The sequence below is a fragment of the Synchiropus splendidus genome, chromosome 1 (genome assembly GCF_027744825.2).
Source record: "Synchiropus splendidus isolate RoL2022-P1 chromosome 1, RoL_Sspl_1.0, whole genome shotgun sequence".
Classification (NCBI taxonomy): domain Eukaryota; kingdom Metazoa; phylum Chordata; class Actinopteri; order Syngnathiformes; family Callionymidae; genus Synchiropus; species Synchiropus splendidus.
In genome coordinates, this window is record NC_071334.1 from 31,498,558 (window position 1) to 31,513,393 (window position 14,836).

Consider the following 14,836-nt stretch of genomic DNA (forward strand, 5'->3'; position numbering starts at 1 on the left):
TTCAGTGACTTGTTCTCAAAGGTAAGTGGGTGATCATGATCTGTGTCCTGATGCCAATCCGAATATCATTTGATCGCGGTCAGTGGAATTGCTTATTCTAAGCTGGTGGATGGAATTCTCCATAGAGACACAATGTGAAGGGAAATAGTTGAATTCTGAAGAGTAAATGGGAAATTATATGCTCACGAATAAAACCTTTTATATTCATGAGTACATTTCCTTTTTGCATTTCATTATCATGCTTTTCTTTTTAAAAAAAAACAACCGACATTTTAACCACATTTAGGGACTAGAAGTAAGTTTCTTGCTTCTGAAGACATCCAAATTTTCAAAGGTAGTATTGAAGATAATACTGTTATGCGACAACTGCTATTTATTTATTCATTTACTTGTCTTCGTTTTGTAACACCAGTGTCTGAATAAAGTTTAGCAGTCTAATTTTACCCAAATTGCCGGGATGAACTACGGAATAATCTCAATCATCCTCAGCAACAACGACGACACGGTGTAGACCTGAAATGTGCTGTGTAGCAGCGCTCTCTGCTGGACATGTGCTGTCACGCCGGTTACCACACAGGCAGCCAATCAGCGCGCTGCATCATACGACGGCACTTCCTGCTTCACGTTGACGTGAATATCGGACTGAAATAAGAGGCGAGCGCGTCTATTGGGCTGCAAGCAGCTGTTAGTTCGCTACCTGACTGCGAAAGACAATGAAACACGACATCCCCGCGTCTGCGCTCGTTTGATTTGAGGCAGCAGGAGGTCGGTGCGCTTCCACTATGTTATGATCTATTTCTAGGGATGTAAGCCCGTAAGCCTGAACCGAAAACAATCGGTGTTGTCGTTTACTCTCCAGGTGGATTACTTGTGCCATCGTTATTTTTTTATATTATCGCTAAACTTGTTGACAGTCCTACACTCTTTTAATGTCGGTGATTTTTTAGTGAACGTGGTGCCGTCATTGCGCGAGCAGTCATGTGATTTATCGATCATTACCAAGTTGGATGGGTCGTTAGTATCCTATCGCGTGTGTGTGTGTGTGTGTTTATTTGCACCGACACGATGTGTGAATGTTTAGCAACTATTTAAATGACTTAAATGAGTTGTTCTGCAGGAAATATCCGAATATATAAACAAACCTGTGCTTCACCTGTAAAGTAATTGCCTCCTGCATGGTGGCTGCAACTTTTGTCTAATCATAGAGATAGTAGGTTTTACCATTTACAAAGTTGTATGACCTTTTCATGTCACTATTTTATTAATAAAATGTAAACAGAAGCCAATACATTGTGTATAACCCAGATCGAGAGCAACAGTGAACCCATCATTGCGACGAAACAAATATGACACATAGATTCTGGGTCTGTATGTAACGTGACGACAGTCCACACAATTTCTCCTTGTTGTTCTTTGAATTTGACTTGGAACCCTTAAAGTAATGAATGAAATAAATTAGTAGGAGTATAACGTGCCCTCAAGTGCTTCACTCATAAACTGAGGTTGATCATTACATATACAACAGTTGAGACTTCCCTCTTGCTCCAGGTGCAACCATGCCAGTCTCCTTCCTGTGGGCTGTAGATGTGTATGGGCGAGTCTATCACCTGTCCACGGCGGGGCAGCAGTGGGAGCAATGTCACGATACCCACATGGAGTTCAAGCGGGTGACAGCGGCTCCGCAGTGCTGCTGGGGAATCGCTTGTGACAACAAGATCTACCTCAACGTCCGCGCTTCTGACCTGCCCATCCGCTTCCTGGAGGACACTTATGAGAATCAAGTTAGTTGCTTCATAATGAGAGCATTCTTTGACAAGGTTGTATGTAAACAATGAAGCCAACTGAAAAAGTATATAATTATAGGTGATTTTACAGATGTACTCAAGTCTAAAACAGATAAACGATAACAAAAGATGGTTTTGATGTCTGTAGTTATTACAGAGTTTTAATTCAGGTTTTCTTTTTCACTTCACTTTTCGGAATAACACCAAGAAAAGCTCCGATTGTACCACATCAGGTGTCTGTGGTGATGTCTACTTTCACTCTAACCACCAACGAGAATCGCGTAGAGCCACTTTGACACTCATTCCGGTGCCAAGTGTGACACGTTGTGGCGGTTCATGTGCTGTTTCTTTATGCCCGCAAAACATTGCAAAGACAGAATTCAATCGGAGGTTGTTTAGCTGTGTTTGTGCATGCAGTGAAATGCCATCTGCGTGTGTGTTTGTCAGAGATGGAACCCTGTGGATGGGTTCTCTACGCGGTTGTTGCCGAGCGACCGTTGGCAGTGGAGCGATATCACGGGTCTGCAGCATCAGCCACTGGACAGTTTCCAGCTTCCCTCCACAAGCTGGGAATGGGAGGGAGACTGGTATGTGGACAAAAATTTTGAAGGCGAATCCACAGAGCAGGAGGTGAGTTTAGAAACAGATCATGGTAACCTGTGTTCAGGCATCTTAGTTTCTCCTGTGTCAGTGTAGACACAAAGTGTGATTGGAGTGTTGTTACCTGAGTTGCTATGAAAACTTTGATGGCATCTTCTTTCTATTTATGTCCTGAATATGTCTGCAGTTCATCAAATCAGTTCCTGTGTGTTTTCATGTCCTCTTTTGGCATTATGTCTGCAGGGATGGACATATGCCATAGACTTTCCAGCAACTTACTACAAAGACAAGCAGTGGAAATCCTGTGTTCGGCGCAGACGCTGGCTCAGATACAGGAGATACAGAGCCATGGACAGCTGGGCTGAGGTGAGGCTCTGGCAGTGTGCAGACCACAGTGTTCTGAAGAAGAGCATACGTTAGTTAGTTTGTTTGTTTTTAAGCAATTAACACAAACAACCATGTTCCTCTGTTGACATCTGCTCTCAGGTAATAAAAGATGTGAGGAGTTCATGAGTCAAGATCAGAACATTGCAGAGTTTGTTTCATGAGTCAGTCTGCATGCTGAACCCTGTTTTCAAAACCAGTTTAGAAGTTCATGCATTTCTAAGCCAGGTGCACCACTGACCTTTCTACAGCGCCGACAGCACCAATGCACCCGGAGTTCATAGACTGGTGCGGCTTATGTATGAACAAGCTCTATTTTCCTACTTAAATTTAGTGGGTGCTGCTCCAGTGCGCTCTGTTGTCTGGAATTAACGTTACATACTTTGGCTTATTTAAATTTGTCTTTATAAGCCCTTCTGTCAACTATAATATGATTTTCATGTTCAATGTGTTCTCGGTTGGTTGACTTTCTTCTTCTGACTTTTATGTTTTTTTGTTTTATCACTTGCCATCTCAGATAATATTTCATTAAAATTTTTCATCATTGTTTTTTTTTTCTTTTTTTTGGAGTTAACCACAATGTCATTTATTGCTATACTTACAGATCCCCTCTGTGGAGACAGAACTACCAGACCCGTTCAGTGACCTCAGCTGTGGAGGGTGGGAGATCTCTGAGGAGCCTGCTGGGCAGCTCTCATTGTGGGCTGTGACCCTGCAGGGGAAGGTAGAGTTGTTATATAGTAGTATTTCAGTTGAATGTGGTGTACCAGTTCATGATGCACAGTGGAGATGACTTTGCCGGCCCTGATTTATTTTTGATTTGTTTTGTATTTACCTTCGTCTTTCGTTAATGTTGCTTAAGGTTTTGCTGACAACCAATGTCAGTCATTTCAATATTAAAGGTCACTTAAATCATATTGCTATGATTATGAAATCAAAGCTAACTACTCTATACTCTACTCTGCTACTCTACATGCAAATTCCATTGATCAGATTTTAATGCAAAAAAATAAATAGATATTGTAATAATGAAATCCCAGCTTGTTTTGTGAATAATGAGCATTTTTGTGTTGACTATAAGACGTGTTTTATCTTTTGAAGGTAAAAACGGTAACAAATGCCCAGTTTAAAATATATTTTTAATAGATGTATTACTTTATAAATAGTTATTTATGCATGTGCTATTGATATTTCAAACTTATGGTCAACTGATTTGCATGATTTTGATAATACCCACTGACCAAATCATACTGAAACAGCTGACATCGTTCCTCTCAGGCGATCCTCCCCTCCTCCAATCATCTTAGATTTCTTCATTTGAGCTGCTCTTTCTCTCTGCACACACCACCGCTATCAGTTTCTGTGCCTGTCACGATTACACCATACTGTTTCTTAATGCTGCGACAACTTGCAGACAGAGCAGAAGTGCTGCCACACACCGTTTAACCCAGAATGTGAAATAAACGTCGAGAAGCATGTTAGTCCAGAATAAAGTGGGCAACATTTTTCATGACAATGATTGTTTGGTCCAGGTCTGGTTCAGAGAAGGTATCTGCCACACAGTCCCCCAAGGCAAATCATGGGAGGAGATGGAGGTCCCTCGGGAGGTAGTCCAGATCAGCTGTGGCTCAAAGGACCTTGTCTGGGCCGTACTTTGGGAAGGCCAGCTCATTGTCAGGAAAGGGATTGGACGTGGCTGCCCTCAGGGTAAGTCTCCTCTCTCCATGGACCATCTGTCGTCTTTGTGCCGTGAAGCTTAAATATTTCTGTCATTCAGGCACTTCCTGGGATTTGGTGGATTCCCCAAGTCCTGATGTAGGAGTCACTCATGTGGCTGTGGGAGTGAATGTGGTTTGGGCAGTAACCAAAGATAACAAGGTAATAAAGTTTGGGCCAGTAGTTAAGAATTCCCTCCTGATCCTAACTTTATTGTTGTGGCTTTGTAAAACTGAGTGTTGGAAAATGAATGAATGATACGAGATCATCATCATGTATTATTATGAAATATAATTTCTCAGAAATGATATCATTTTTACCCCATAAATAATGAAATGATAGTAACGTAGTCATTTCCCAAGGTTTTTTTTCAGTTAATAAAGGTATATGTATGCAATATAAAGTGTCAAGTGAAACAGTTAATTGTAAAAGATGTTTGCATTGAAACAAAATTCCTGGTGAGTATATGGATATTAGTAGGAGGTTATTCAACTTTGTTTCAGCTCTCTAACTTAGACATTTCATTTTGTGATAACTTTCATTTAAATGTGTGTAGTTCCACTGCACGATGACATGAACAGGCTGAACATATGAACCTTTGATTGGTGGCCAGGTTTGGTTCAGGCGTGGTGTGGACTCTCACAACCCCTGTGGCTCCGGTTGGATCAACATGGTGGGAGAAATGACCATGGTCTCTGTCGGACTGAACGATCAGGTCAGTGATAAAGCATGACGTAGTAGTGCATAGTTGGCTCCTATTTTCCACATTAATAAGTGTCTGTGTGTGTGTTTGCAGATCTGGGGAATCAGTAATGAGGACCGAGCCGTCTACTTCAGACAGGGCGTCACCTCCAGTGAACTCAGTGGGAAAACCTGGAGAGCCATTGTTGTTCCCAGAGACCGGGATCGGGCTCTCTCCAGTGGCAGTGCGAGCAGCCTCCAGAGGTGAACTTTACCAAGTTATTGAAGATATGATGTGCTTTTTTCATGTAGAGGAAGGAGGACAAAAACATAAAATATCATAGTTGTTATTTAATAAGAGTAATTTTAAGATATTGAAAAAGTACAATATTCAGTGTTTAATTTTTTTTAAATGAATTATTTACAGTAATACAGTTGACAGCATTTCATCATCACCATGCTATGATAAATATGCAAGAGCAGAAAAGCAAATGTGATCCTAACAACTATGTTATCATCTGTCTCTGTTGCAGTGCTGGATGTTACTTCACTGGTGAAGTCAGGGCTCCGTCTGCGGCAAGTGATGTTGAGTTAGAGCCGGATAAACTTTCCACAGACATGACCTCTCCTGCGGCAGCTGGGGATACTGTAACAAATCCACCAAGCCAAACTACTGAGCCCCCTGTGCTTCACATTCCCAAGGTCACCAGCGACAGCTTTATCTCTGAGCTGGTGTCTGACCGTGAGGCAGGAAAAATGTCTACGTCAGCGGCCCCTGCCATCCTGGTGGAAGAGACCCCATCTGAAACTGGACCTGAGGTCCTGTCGCCTGGCGACCCTCGCTGGAGTAATGTGGATCTAGAGCCCCAAACTAGTGTCATGCAGGACAACGCTGACACCTGCAGCCTGTCCTCTGTTACTACATTCACTTTGTACATGGAGGACCAGTATGGAGGAGACGATCACCCTCTGTGGGCCTGGGTCAGTGGAGGAGGTTGTTCTGTGGACTGTCACTCACACCTCAACTGGTTCAGCAACCCCATGAATACTTCACGTGAGTTAAGAACGTCAAGTATTTGTTCCTTATTTACACATTCGAACAACTGCATACACTGCCACGTTTCCAAAACGCTACTGATTTTTGAAGCATTTCTCAGTTTTGTCTCAGTCCCTTCACTCCATGAGTTTGTCGATGACGCCGGCTCAGACTGCTGCATGGAAGAAGGATATCTTTGACCAACTCAATGAGAGAACCAAGAGAGAGATGGACAACTTCAGACATTTTGAACAAGCCATTGAGCAGGTAAACAAAACAAATGCACCAATTTATTAGGTTACATTAGTGTTAGACTCATTATGACCTTATATGATGAACCTGTCTTTTGCTTTCTTTTGTTTTTAAACCAGTCCATTTGTGCATGAATTATTTTGCCGATTCTTATGTCATAGGCTGTTAAATCCCATTAATGTGTTGCTTCTGTTATTTCACCCAATGACAGTCTGTGTGGGTGAAGAAGGGCGCCATGCAGTGGTGGAGGGACTGGAAGCCTCACAAGTGGGTGGACGTTCAGTTTGCTCTCGAGCAGTTTGCAGGCACTGACGGCAACAAAGATGGCATCCTCTTTGTGTATTACAACTTCAATGAAGTTAAAAAGGTGAGGTGGGAGGGATGCTTTAAATCTGCAGTCGTGGTTCTGTTTTTTCACCCTCTTTCTCTGCAGTACCTACACGCCTTCATCAACGAGGTCACCATCCTGGTTCCTGTGCTTAATGACTCCAAACACACCTTTGCTGTTTACACACCGGAGCGAACCAAGCAGCGATGGCCCATTCGACTGGCAGCAGCCACAGAACAGGAGATGCACGACTGGGTACGTCTGAGCAACATCATTTAGCAAGTTAATGACCTCTTTATTTCATTCTTCTTGTCTGGCACCTCCTAGCTGGGCCAGTTAAGCATGTCCTGCTGTGACTCCAGAGGGATCCGGGGTCCCCCATCAAAACAAGCCATCTGGTCAACCACCTGCAAAGGTGACATTTTTGTCAGCGAGCCCACGCCTGCCCTGGAGGCCATGCCCTACCCCACACCCTGTGATCAGATGTAAGGAGCATATCTCTCCACCACACTTCCTCAACAGTCGTCACATTCCTCCTGTGACTCTCTCTGTTTTGGTCAGGTTCTGGAGGCATGTGGGAGGTCACCTACGTGTGATTGAGTCTAATAGTGTGGGAATAGTTTGGGGTATCGGTTATGACAACACCGCATGGGTCTACACGGGCGGCTACAGGGGAGGCATCTTCCAGGGTCTTTCCAGCAGCTCAGATCGTATCTACACCCAGACGGATGTGAAGAGCGTCTACATCTATGAGAACCAGAGGTGGAACCCAGTGAGTGGATACACCAACAGGTAAAGCAGGAAAGCTAAATCATTTTTAAATTGACTTTTTGTGCAGATATTATATATCAATATATCTCCCTATTATCTATCGTCTTTCTTTTTTTTCATTTCACTTTCTTAATTGTGTTTCCCAATGTTCTCTCTTCCTCAGAGGTCTACCCACAGACCGCTACATGTGGAGTGATGCGTCTGGTCTACACGAGTCGACAAAAACGGGCACGAAACCTCCCTCCCCTCATTGGACATGGGTGGGTGCTGACAGTAATAGAGAGCAGTAACTGCTTTCATTGAAGTCGACCGTGTTTTATCTTGTGTTTTATTGGCATGCAATTCTCATTGAAGTTCTTTGTCAGGTAACTGACTGGTCGGTGGACTATAATGTGTTCGGAGGGACGGACAAAGAAGGGTGGCAGTATGCTGCTGACTTCCCAGCGTGAGTAGTTTTCTGCTTAGTTGACCGGATTTTGCTTTTTTCTTTAACAATGACTAACATCTCTTTCACAGGTCCTACCATGGCCACAAGACCATGAAGGACTTTGTGCGTCGCAGGCGGTGGGCCAGGTACTATTGAACACTGGAGTGTAGAGTGCTTCTGGTTATAGGAACAAATTTCAATCTATCAAAGGACAAAAAAACAATTCAAATTTAATTTGTGTGTCTTGTGAAGGAAGTGTAAACTGTCCACCTCAGGACCCTGGCAAGAAATTCCACCCATCCCCCTGTGTGACGTGAGCATCCTGCCGTGTGCAGCTCAGAGTAGCGTGGAAGAGGTTCCTGTGTGGGCCATCAGTAAGAAGGGGGAAGTGCTCTGCCGACGGGGAGTCACAGCACTCATACCTGCCGTGAGTCACATTACTGGTGCCGAAACAATAACAATAAATTGATCAAACCCACATCCTGTAATGTATCTAGCAGGTTTGGACATCGTAGTTGGTGCACTGTTACACACAGCAGGGCCAATACTACTACGAATTATTTAATGCTCTAACTGAAATTACAGTTATATGAAATGAATTCAAGACACAAATGACCTTGAATATGTTGAAGAATAATTAAACTAAGAATAATTAGAGAATTTACTGATGCACAAGTGAGATGTCACAGAAGAGTGTTTAAATAAATTCAATGATTTTAAATAAGAATTATACAAGAACTAAATGCAGAGAAGTAGATTGAGTCTCGTTGAAATATTGTCCCAGTGTAATACATTGTAATCCAGGAGTAGGGCCGTCAATTACAAATAACTTACGACTTATGAACTGCTCGACTTATGTCCATCTGTACTTATGAGGCTGAACATTTTTTTTTTTTAATTCAATGTCTGGCACCGCAGCACGTATGAGCCCAGTATCGCGTACGACAGTTACAGCAGCACAGTATCCCAGCATCTCACTCTCACACAGCCATCTACCACTACAGTAGCACCTATAACCCTCGCGACGGCTATTTTGAATGGCATTCGACTTACGTCCAATCTGACTTAGGACCAGTTGGTCGCAACCTATCCCAGTAAGTCAGATGTTACTTGTACTTGCACATTTTTTATCTGTTCCAAATGTGACATAAAGGAAGCTTTTATCAACACCAGCGTGGCCATAAACGTGGTGCTTTCAACATGTTGTTGAGCCTCTTCACAGCCTCTGAGGTTATTCTAAAGAATGTTCTTGACAGTTTCGGTTGTTGAAGTAAACAAATGTTTGCATGAGGCAAGCATAGTTGGATATGAAGCCATTTCGTAATGTATGAACTGTCAAACCATCATGCTTATTTTGTTGAGGCGTTTTTACTATGCTGCTGTTGAGCACTATGAAAATATTGTCCCTTATATTTCTCCTCCAGGGGTCATCGTGGCTTCATGTAGGAACCGACCAGCCCTTCAAATCCATCTCCATTGGAGCAGCTAGTCAGGTGTGGGCCATCGCTAAAGACGGTTCACCCTTCTACAGGGGTTCCGTGTCTTCAGAGAATCCTGCAGGTCGGTGGTGGAACTCCTCATTTCCTGGTTGATTATCACATTATCAATGTGAAGTTGTGACAACCCTTTTCCCTGATGCTATGTTGTCTATCTGTCTCCCTCTGCAGGCGATTGTTGGTACCACATCCCCTCGCCAGCCAAGCAAAAGCTGAAGCAAGTGTCAATAGGGAGAACATCAGTGTGCGCTGTTGATGAAAACGGTTAGGAGAGTCCTTTGAAACATGTTTTGAATACGTTGCCACCCTCGATGTACCTGATGTGTTCTTCTCTGACCAGGTAACTTGTGGTACAGGCTGGGCGTGACCCCCAGCTACCCTCAGGGCTCCTCATGGGAACACATCTCGAATAATGTACGCAAAGTCTCCGTCGGGCCTCTGGATCAGGTTGGTAACAAGATTTTACGGCATGATAATTTCTAATAACTCATCTGCTTCTTTTGAAGTGGTCATGATCATTGTGTGTTCTCAGCACACATGGGCACAGAGTACAGTTTGGCAGGCGTCATTTACACAAGTTCAAAGGGTTTATTCCTGCATGATACTGATCATCATTCCACCCAAAAAGACAGGCTGCCGCGCCCTACGTGCAAGGCAAGCTAGGCTTAGCCACAAGAAGGAATTGGGGGTTTAGCTTTGATGCCGTTGGAACGCAATATTGTTGCAACCCTTGCATGAAGTCATTCATCACACTAAACAATCCGAATGCGACCTTCATCTTTCTTTCTCCTTGAGTCTGAGATCCCTTCCTGATGTGATCACATTAAGCTTCCATGGAATTTGAGGCTGAACAGACTGTGGTAAAACAGAAAAGCAAATGGAAAAGGGGTTGGTTTATGCTCCCCTGTGTCAGACATGGACCGAGTGAAGTAGCCAAAACTCAAAGTTGCATTTCAGGGTCCTGCACGCTCCCAAAAATAAGGAACGCAGTGCAGCCAATCACAGAACAATAGAAAAACAACGAAGAAAGGGAGAAAGTGTTATTTACTGAATTAGCAACAATAAAAACATCAGTTTTTAATCAAGAGAGGTACATTTTTATCAAATCTGCAGTCATCCACAGACAGCATTCAATTGTCCGGCCAGAATGCGCAACTTGAGTTCTGCGAGCAATAGACCTCAGTATTTATGATGGTTCTTATGGATTTTTTTCTGTTAAAAACATGCAGAGAACCACCTTGTTCATGTCCACCTCCATGATGCGTTATGTGTTATCTGTTTGTTTCGATGTTTCCACTTAGTTTCAATACGTTTGATCACGTGAGGTTTCTTTAAAAAGAGATTGTTTTTCTGAAGGTGTGGCGGCCCTCATTTAAGCTGTGGCGGTGTGCCGCAATCGTTTACATGCCGCGGAAAACCTCCTTTTCTGAGGGATCAAAATGTGTCTTGATCTATTTCATAGGTTGTCATTTCAGTGTGTGACACAATAGCTTTCAAGATTTAAATAGTTCATTTCAAGGCTAATTGACTGGGTTGGGAAACATAAGATCGAAATAATCTCAGTTGTCTCTTGCATTCATTATTGTTGCCAAAAATGAGGTCCAATTGTCTGGAGAAACATGGGCGAAGTACGTGAATCCGGCCACCGTGCTCGCTAGACCGAACACGGTGGCCGAGTGTTGACGTCTCACAACAGGCACATCTGCAGGGAGGGACATCATTAAATACATGTGAAAATGCTGAGAAATTGTATATCCATATGTCCGTGGTCCTCAGAAGAAGAGGAGGGCATCAAATTCACTCAATTTACTGACACCGTGGCTCTCGTTTTATGGCTGCAGGTTTGGGTTATCGCAGACAAAGTGCAGGGCAGCCACAGCCTGAGCCGCGGGACTGTGTGCCACCGACTGGGGGTGCAGCCCCTGCAGCCCAAAGGAACCTCATGGGACTACGGCATTGGGGTGAGTCACCAATGCTTTGTGTATCTGAAGCACGATTGTACTGTAATTTCTGTTGTCATGAGATTAGAGCAATAAAAGAATAGAATTTAATTGAGCGAGTGTGAAGGTTTCCTGGGGTTTGATGTTTGTTCAGTTTGCTGTTGTCTTGTTTCAGGGCGGCTGGGACCACATCACAGTCAGGGGCAACTCCATGGAGCCGCCCCATATCCGCCTGCCAGCTGCAACATCCTCGTTGACCCCACAAGCTGACCTGATCTCAGAGGTCAACAGCAGTCCTCTCGGACCTTAAGACATTCACTCTTTAAAGCACAGTCGTTTTTTTATGAACCAAAACCCAACTAATCATGTAATAGATTTACTTTTTTTATACCATGAAGCACGAGCCAAATTTTAAGGGAATATGGTGATGTGAATAACGTATGCAACAATTGAATCACACTCATCGCTCGACGATGAGCAGCACATTTCACTGCTGAAAAGTTTAGAAACAACAGGCTAGTAACGTCTGAAGTGTCAATCGTTGGTGGCAGCTGCTGAAGTTGTAAATAAATGGAATAAGACAAAATGTTTGTCAGCTCCAAATAGCATAAGTGCAATGAGTAGTGTCTGTAAGGGACGGAAAACAGTGTAAACAAGCTCGTGCTGAACCTTCCTCTTTCTCATAGCTTGAAATTTGCATCTACTTCCTTCACACGTCCTTGAGTGACTGAGCAGGGACTGAACACTTCTTAAACACTGGAGTAGAAAGTTGAACAGGTAGTTTCCAACTGTAGCTTCACGGTGTTAGATGTGCTGGTGTCTGTTGATAAACTTTGATGTTAAAAGTGGACCTAAATACAAATGAAAGCACCAGGGTAGTTTATATATGTGTGTGTGTGTTTCTCAGGCGACTGTGTAAGTATGTGTCTGTTCTGTCTGTCAACATGGTCTGTATGAGAAATGCATGATTGAAAGTCAATAAATAAATATGTTTATTGTGAGCTTGTATCAGGTGTTTTTCACAAAGGCTCGCCTGCAGTAAGGCACGGTCACAAAAAGGCAAATATCATCCACTTTAAACAGCGCTTCTCCCTCCAGCTACAACATGGGTGCTCAACCAGTTTCACAGCAAGTAAATTAGCAAATTTGTGTTTACAAGTGGAAGGGAGATCATCTTGATGAGAGCATGAGCAAACAGTCTTAGCACTCCTCAGTGTAGTCTTTGCTGATCGTCCTCCTGGATGAGACAGTTATATCTGGAGGCAACGCTGAGCAGGTTTCTCAACCGAGCACACAAACGAAGATCACGAGATAAAAAAAAAAAAAAACAGAACAATTCCCTTCCCCGCTCGCAACACTCGGAAACAGAAAGAGAGAACATCAAAAGAGAAGCCCTTCTTCTACCAAAGCTACTTGTGAAAACATTTGGTTTCTTGTCCATTCGCAGTCTCTCTCTGCTCATCACGTGGTCCTCCTCTGTATTCAAGCCCATCTCAACACCTCAGGAAGCACCACTGCTGAGGAACGTTTTAGATTTGGCCCCTGACATTGCCGCTCTTTCCTCTCACACCAAAGTCCCGACCCAATCACAACGTTAGCTGCCCTGGCTGAAGCTGTGCATCTGGGTGAGGTACTGGGTGAGACTCTCTTCGCCTTCCTCTTCCAAATGTTGCTGGTAGCACTGCAGAAGTTTGGCGGCGCTGGCCTGTGACTGGATCTCCCCTGAGGGGAGGCAGCCCCCCGACATGTCCAGGATGATGGTGGTCAAGGCTTTGATGTAGTTCTTGGCTAGCGTCAGCGTCTCAATCTTGGACAGCTTCTTGTCAGTTTTCACGTGGGGAATGGCCTCGCGCAACGCTTGGAATGCGTTGTTGAGCTTGTGCATGCGCTGGCGCTCGCGCTCGTTGCTCTCCAGGCGCCGCACGCTGCGCTCCTTGGTCGTGGAGCCATGTTGCCTGCGTCGCCGACCTCCGCCACGCTTGCCCTCCCTTTTCCGCAGCGACCCTCTCCAGGCGTGGTCTATTGACACCGAGGCCTCTGAGCCTTCCTGCTCACTGGAGCCTGGTTCTGGCTCTGTGTCTGGTTCCAGTTCCACATCTGGATCGGACCAGGTTCTCCTGGATGGTCTCCCAGCCTTTCCTTTGGTCTTCATGTTGCTGTCCTGACACTCTCTGTGTAGCTCAGGGCGTAACTAAAGGGAGAATGGACAAGAATCTCGTGAACATAACTGCATGAGACGAGAAAGGACCAGCAGGACGCATCAATAATTTTGTGTTGTGCTCTCCAACATGTCAGTGAGCAGCAAGTCTCTATAACCGGAGCTCTCAGGATGGGTCTCCATATTCATCAATACAGCCTCCATTAAAATAAAATGGCTGAAGCCCAAGCTGACGTGGCTGATGAAACCACTTGGCAAAGGGAGGACGTTGTGTCCAGGCCTGTACGCAGATCAGGCCAGAGAGGTCTTCGGTTCAGGTTCTGTCAGGTCTTTAATGTACTCACACACATTACATCAATTGTTTGTGCACGTCAGATAGACACTCTGTGTTAGAACTGTGTAAGTAAACATGACATGTTTAATCATAGTAGGAAACACTTTAAACTCCGCAGACCAACTTTTAAAACTCACGTTTTGTTGAAAGTTAAGTGCAATTCTTGAACAAGTTTCCAGGAACATGACATCATTTATTATCAATAGCACGTTATCACCTGCCTGTTTTCAGTCTTTATATTTCATTAGTCACATCTTGGCCACAGAAGACCGATTGTCCTTGTGCTGGATGAGAACTTTCCACACCGGACAAGTTTCCCTCCAGCGGTATCTAATCATCCTCTCGGTGTGAAAACGCCATGATGTTGCTGTTTTAATCTTATCCAGGTTCTCAGATAGTGTTCAAGGCTACAAACACACAGGGGCCACCCAGCAGCCCCACTCTTCTGAATTAAAGGGGATTTAAGCTTACGCAATTCTAAATACTAAACACACTAAACACATAGTATTATACATAAGATCATCAATCTCGTGTCGTTTTTCAGAACTTCAGAATTGAGCAGAGACTTCTCACTGGCTGAAGCACAGGTGAGGCAGACAAACCACGCACCGCTAGGTTCCTACCTTCTCGCTTGGTCTGCCTCTGGTCCCGAGTGTTTACAGCGAGGCCATGCAGCCAGTCAGGAGCAGCGCGGATGTAGAGCAGAGCGGCGGAGCGTCGCCGTGCTGACACGCGCTCCACAGAGACGGCCGGTCACATGTGATCGACCTGCTGCTGCTGAGTGATGAACACGTCTCTCTCCGCTCCGCCAATGAACGGTCCCGCCCCTCACCCTCAGCCCGCACTGCAAACACTCTACCGAGTCTACCGGAAGAACGTTGGTTGGTCTGAATAACTCAGTTGGCCGACGTTAGTGTTACGGAGTTGGA

At 44.3% G+C, this 14,836-nt stretch overlaps 2 protein-coding genes across 2 annotated transcripts; one reads left to right on the forward strand and one right to left on the reverse strand.

The window, feature by feature from the left end:
• The first annotated feature begins 623 nt into the window (after positions 1–623).
• On the forward strand, positions 624–12,409 carry tecpr1a (tectonin beta-propeller repeat containing 1a). Its single transcript, XM_053853521.1, has 24 exons — positions 624–765; positions 1,549–1,781; positions 2,232–2,414; positions 2,628–2,750; positions 3,373–3,492; positions 4,301–4,475; positions 4,546–4,646; positions 5,098–5,199; positions 5,281–5,429; positions 5,699–6,219; positions 6,323–6,468; positions 6,665–6,820; positions 6,887–7,036; positions 7,109–7,266; positions 7,343–7,573; positions 7,716–7,812; positions 7,918–7,997; positions 8,069–8,125; positions 8,232–8,406; positions 9,404–9,539; positions 9,647–9,739; positions 9,816–9,922; positions 11,317–11,436; positions 11,591–12,409. Exons 2-24 carry the CDS (start codon positions 1,557–1,559, stop codon positions 11,723–11,725), a joined length of 3,540 nt encoding a protein of 1,179 aa, XP_053709496.1. The 5' UTR covers positions 624–765; positions 1,549–1,556; the 3' UTR covers positions 11,726–12,409.
• On the reverse strand, positions 12,390–14,696 carry bhlha15 (basic helix-loop-helix family, member a15). Its single transcript, XM_053853523.1, has 2 exons — positions 14,531–14,696; positions 12,390–13,606 (listed from the first exon to the last, which is right to left on the reverse strand). The coding sequence occupies exon 2, from the start codon at positions 13,565–13,567 to the stop codon at positions 13,010–13,012; it is 558 nt and encodes a 185-aa protein (XP_053709498.1). The 5' UTR covers positions 13,568–13,606; positions 14,531–14,696; the 3' UTR covers positions 12,390–13,009.
• Between the last annotated feature and the right edge of the window lie 140 nt (positions 14,697–14,836).

What these genes read in the sequence shown, in the direction of transcription:
- tecpr1a (XM_053853521.1), top strand. Translation starts at nt 1,557, where the DNA reads ATGCCAGTCTCCTTCCTGTGGGCTGTAGATGTGTATGGGCGAGTCTAT. An exon ending in TGGACGTGGCTGCCCTCAGG is followed by an intron (nt 4,476 to 4,545) that starts GTAAGTCTCCTC and finishes TCTGTCATTCAG; the next exon opens with GCACTTCCTGGGATTTGGTG. An exon ending in GTGCGCTGTTGATGAAAACG is followed by an intron (nt 9,740 to 9,815) that starts GTTAGGAGAGTC and finishes TTCTCTGACCAG; the next exon opens with GTAACTTGTGGTACAGGCTG.
- bhlha15 (XM_053853523.1), bottom strand. Translation starts at nt 13,567, where the DNA reads ATGAAGACCAAAGGAAAGGCTGGGAGACCATCCAGGAGAACCTGGTCC.